Source organism: Cryptomeria japonica, chromosome 2 (genome assembly GCF_030272615.1).
Source record: "Cryptomeria japonica chromosome 2, Sugi_1.0, whole genome shotgun sequence".
NCBI classification, from domain to species: Eukaryota; Viridiplantae; Streptophyta; class Pinopsida; order Cupressales; family Cupressaceae; genus Cryptomeria; species Cryptomeria japonica.
In genome coordinates this window covers 658,130,308-658,135,450 of record NC_081406.1, presented here as the reverse complement: position 1 = coordinate 658,135,450, position 5,143 = coordinate 658,130,308, and the positions used below count along the sequence as shown (strand labels likewise).

The 5,143-nt window shown below is 34.8% G+C and overlaps 1 protein-coding gene across 1 annotated transcript; it reads left to right on the top strand.

Annotated features, from left to right (window-relative positions):
• The first annotated feature begins 644 nt into the window (after positions 1–644).
• On the top strand, positions 645–4,381 carry LOC131034078 (cytochrome P450 71AU50-like). Its single transcript, XM_057965430.2, has 3 exons — positions 645–1,069; positions 2,210–2,785; positions 3,637–4,381. The coding sequence occupies exons 1-3, from the start codon at positions 749–751 to the stop codon at positions 4,252–4,254; spliced, it is 1,515 nt and encodes a 504-aa protein (XP_057821413.2). The 5' UTR covers positions 645–748; the 3' UTR covers positions 4,255–4,381.
• The last annotated feature ends 762 nt before the right edge of the window (positions 4,382–5,143 follow it).

Here is a 5,143-nt window from a genome sequence, read left to right as displayed (position 1 = left end):
AATATAAAAGGTTAATGTTATCGTGGAGTTATTCGGCATCATGGCAATGATATGTATAATATGGATTGAATGGAAACTGCCTGGCCCATGGCTAAAATAAAAGATTCACAAATTAATATTTTCATCTTAAACATTACCTAATCAACGCTTGTCATGGAAAATGAGATCAACGGTTGCAGACATTTGAATCGTCTTGCATACCTTTAAGTGAATGTGAGCCGTCAGATTCCGTATATGAGCTCGTCCATCTCATAAATTAATCTTTTAGCACAGCTGAAATGGTCAATACAAATATTAATTAATGCAAAGCTACTAGAAAAAGAAACGCTGCAACTTGGAGCTCCAATGACAATTTTAGATCTACGCCATATCTAATACCTTTTGAGACGTCTTTTCAATTCACTGCGTCATAATCTTGTGATCCAATCTTCTTTACCGGCTAAGGACCACTAGCACATATCATAAACAAATATGCCAATCTTCTTTACCGTGAGTTCGAGCTCTACTATCGTCCACAAACATCAATCTCATTGACCCCAAAACCATCCAACTTCTTTAGGGAAAACTCTAGGACCATCCAACTTCTTTAGGGCAAACTCTAGTATCATCCACCCATATTGATCTCACTCTGACCCCAAAACTCTCCAACTCCTTAACCCTAAACTAAAGGGCAGGCACTTGGTTTTCTCAATAAATACTGAACTTGGGTAGTAGCAAAAGAGCAAGCTGAGAATACCTAGAAAGAAATATGGAGGACAGTTTGATAGTAAGCGTGAGCATAGCAGTGATGCTATTGTTATGGTGGGGAAGATGGGCATTGAAGAAGCCAAGGAAGTTGAAGCTACCACCAGGGCCAGCGGGGCTGCCAGTTATAGGAAACCTGCATATGCTTGGAAGCCTTCCCCATCGAAGCCTTCAAAAACTTTCGCAGGAGTATGGGGAACTCATGGTTTTGCAGCTGGGCTCTGTGCCCACTGTGGTGGCTTCGTCCCCGGAGGCGGCCAGGCAGATTCTCAAAACCCATGACCTGAATTTCGCTGGGCGGCCGCCCATGAGCTTTGGGCATGAGGTGATTGTAGTGAAAACTGTTTTAGTTTTTTTCAATAATATAAGTTTTCTAACATAAATTTGTAGAAATCTTTTCTTTTAAGTTTTTTTTTTTTATATCTAAGATCTCTATATAATGAATAATTTTTTTTTTATATCTAAGATTTCTATATAATAAATAATTGTTTCTGAAGATCTATTAAATTTTGTTGAGTAGCAGCCCATGAGTTTGGAACATAAAATATCTGTTCATTTAGATTCTTTCTATATGAGGTATACGAGATTCAAAAACCAATTATCTTTTTTACCAATATCAACAGATTGACATCAATCTCAATCTATGACCAAGCCAAGCTGGATTTGAAGCAGGGTAGGCATATTGCCAACGAATTTACAGGATCCAGGAAAAAATGGGAAGTAATTATAATGATTGAGTTCAAAAACTATTTTAGTTTTTTTTAATAATATAAAATTTTCAACATAAATTTTTAGAAGTCTTTTGATGTAAATAAGATCTTTATATAGCGATAGTAATTGTAATTCATTACTATCAATTAATAGTGATCTTAATTGATCTTTGCTCAATGCTATAAATAGTTTTCTTTAATAATATAAGTTTTTCAACATAAATTTTTAGAAGTCTTTTAATGTAAATAAGATTTCTATGTAGTGATAGTAATTGTAATTCATTACCATCAATTAATGGTGATCTTAATTGATCTTTGCTCAATGCTATTCAATTTTATACGCTATTAGTATTATATGCAAGTTTCTCGATTTGATTGTGTGCAAGATTTTTAATCATCAATCTTTCCAATCAAACAGTGTGATCCATCTCACATCTCATTGAACTCTCATAATGATGGATCACGGAATGTGATCCGAATCATTGATGAGCATGAATTGAGTGTAGCTTGCCCCATCCTTCACCCACGGTCGGTCGTGAGAACTTAGTACGCATCTATCTTTGAAATAAGGGAATGTATACATTGAGTGGGTGGGATATAAAGAGTCTAGCATTGGAATTGATAAAAATTTTACACAATCAAATTTAGAAACTTGTGTACAATACGATGCTTGATCATTTGATTCAAAAAGTTCTTGTAATCTCTTGAATCGATTAAAAAAAACTTATGTGTTTCAACTTTGTGTTTCTTTGAAGGTGGTGTACGGCTCCAAGGGCGTGGCCTTCTCCTCCTACGGCGCATATTGGCGGCAGCTGCGCAAGATCTTCACCACCCGTCTGCTCAGCCTCCGCCGGATCGAATCATTCAGACATGTCAGAGAAAGCGAGACGTTTGCCATGGTGGACGGACTCTTTCAGAACTGTAAATCGGCCGCCGCCGCCACTCCTGTTAATGTTAGCAGGCTGGTGGGCTTGCTTACTAATAACATGAACTGCCGTATGGCGTTTGGAAGAAAGTTTTCGGAAGAGGAGATTGATGACAGAGGATTCAAGGACATGATTCAGGAGGTTTTTTATCTCAGTGGAGCTTTCAATGTGGGGGATTTTATTCCTTGGTTGCAGTGGATGGATTTGCAGGGCCTTGTGCGCCGCCAGAAGGAGGCCCACAAGACATTCGACGCCTTCATTGAGAAAGTTATACGTGAGCATGAGTTGCATGGCGATCGAGACGAGTTTCATGCAGATTTCGTCCATGAATTGCTTGCCCTTACCCGACTTGATGATGATGACGAGATGAAAATTGCAAGGGAAACAGTCAAGGCTATCATTTTTGTAAGTAAATAGTGCATACTGTTTTTGCTTTTTGTGATGTCACACATAATGAATGATTTTGTGATTTTTTCTGAGATTTTTTGGGGGGGAATGTCTTAGATTAATCTGTAAATCTCTTGCTTTTTATGATGTTTTATGGGAATGGTTTAAATCACACACAGTAACTTTACATTTTTAGGTTTAAAAGTGTTAAACATTTAGAGTTGACTGACATTTTCTAGGGTTAATATGTTGCTTAATGTATGTGATCAGTTGGAGACTTAGTGAGGGACTCAATTTCTAAATCATTATGTGAATATACAAACTAAATTATTTAAATTATATATCCCCATCTTGATATTTTGTGCTCTTAAGATTATTTATGCTGGATGGCTATTTATTGTTTAGCTTAGTTTGAGACTTAATGAGGGATTATACATCTTGAATGGTTATTGATTGTTTAGTTTAGTTTGAGACTTAGTGTGGAGTCAATTTTCCAACCATTATGTGAAAATTCAAACTAAATTATTGAGTCTATTTCCATATTTTCTTTTATTAAAACGAGTAAAGGAGTCAAAATTTTAATAGGAAAGATAAATATTGTTTAATAGGAAAGATAAATATTGTGTTGATCTAGAAATCTTATGCTTTAAGTGGTTAAACACCTATTCCATTTTTCAACCTTTTTAATATAGAAAAATGAATGGAGATGTGCTAAAGATAAATACGGAAAAATATTATATTATAATATAATAATTACTTTATTTACTATAATTTTTATCTATTCTTTTAAATGTAGTCTCTATATGTTAATAATTTGAATATGAATATTATTTATGAAATTTTCATTAAATGTTAGTTGTATTTTGCAGGATGTTTTGGTTGCTGGAAGTGACACTTCAACAGTGGCATTGGAGTGGGCAATGTCTGAAATATTATTGAACCCTTCAATTGCAAAGAAAATACAAGAAGAGTTAGATAGGGTGGTGGGACCTCAGCGTAAATATGTAGAGGAGTTGGATCTTCCACAACTAGAGTACTTGATGGCCGTGGTGAAGGAAACATTGAGAGTCCATCCACCAGTGCCTCTACTTATTCCACATGAATGCATGGATGATTGTACTATTTTTGGTTATGATATTCCTAGTAAGTGTCGTGTAATAGTAAATATTTGGGCCATTGCTAGAGATCCTACTATATGGGAGAAGGCTGATGTGTTCAAACCAGAGAGATTTGTTGGCAACCCCATTGATGTCAAAGGCCAAAATTTTGAGGTTCTACCCTTTGGATCGGGGAGGAGAGGATGCCCTGGTCAACTTCTAGGGTTTACTGTTGTGGAGCTTGCCTTGGCAAATCTATTGCATTGCTTCGACTGGAGACTTCCAGAAGGAATGAATCCAAATGATTTAGATATGGTAGAGCAATTTGGGTTGTCCACACCAAGGACACAAAATCTCTTTGCTATTCCCATCCCTCGTCAAAAAGTATGATGTTGCATCTCTTATTAAGGATATACATATAATAATAAATTCCTTAATATGTGATCTTTATTTGTAGGCATTATTCTAAGTTTGGAATTAATAGCAATGCTATTAGAGATGCCATTATGTATATGTATTTGATGTGTTCTTCATCTTTGTAGTTTAGATATTTCACTATCTATTATGAGTGTGAGTAGATATGTATATTTTTATTGGTTAGTTTCTTGGGTGGAGGCCCTTATAGATACCCTCAACTACTTGTTCTTAAAAAGATTAAACATCAATTTTTTTATACAAATAAACCAAGATATGTATTAAATATTAGAAACAATTATATATTTATTTTTAATTATAATGTTTATTGAAAAATGAACTTAAATCTATTTAAATTATTGAACTCTTTTTATTTGTGTAATTGTAATATTTAATTTATTTAAATACTTTTCTTAAAATCTATATATTTTATTTTTCTATTTGACATTTCTATAAACTTATAGTAAATCTCCAAGTCATTGTCTTTACAGATGGGTATCCCATGCTTACCAAAAGGAACAAATCTGATCTTCGAAATCAACTATTTCAAGTAGCATTCATTGCCACCGTCACACAGCTGTTTCCAGAAATTTTCAATACTATACTTCTGAATTTTGTTGTACAATGACCAGGCAATTGCTTTCTAATATGTTGACACTACAACGTGTTCTCGGGAAAATCAATTCCAAATTCAGACAACGTCTGTCACTTGCCATTAAATGGATTTGTTTTCTCTCTGCATAGACGTCAGGAGAGTTTAAAATGGCAAGTATCAAGAGTATGCTTTAAAAGAAAAAGGCTTTGTAGCAAAACATGGTATGTTTTGGAGTTTCATCAACAACGTGTTTGTGTTTTAAGTCGGTGT

Excerpts from the sequence above, each read along its gene's own strand:
- LOC131034078 (XM_057965430.2), top strand. The coding sequence starts at position 749 with ATGGAGGACAGTTTGATAGTAAGCGTGAGCATAGCAGTGATGCTATTG. Across the intron at positions 1,070-2,209 it reads CCATGAGCTTTGGGCATGAG|GTGGTGTACGGCTCCAAGGG; the intron begins GTGATTGTAGTG and ends GTTTCTTTGAAG. Across the intron at positions 2,786-3,636 it reads CAGTCAAGGCTATCATTTTT|GATGTTTTGGTTGCTGGAAG; the intron begins GTAAGTAAATAG and ends TGTATTTTGCAG.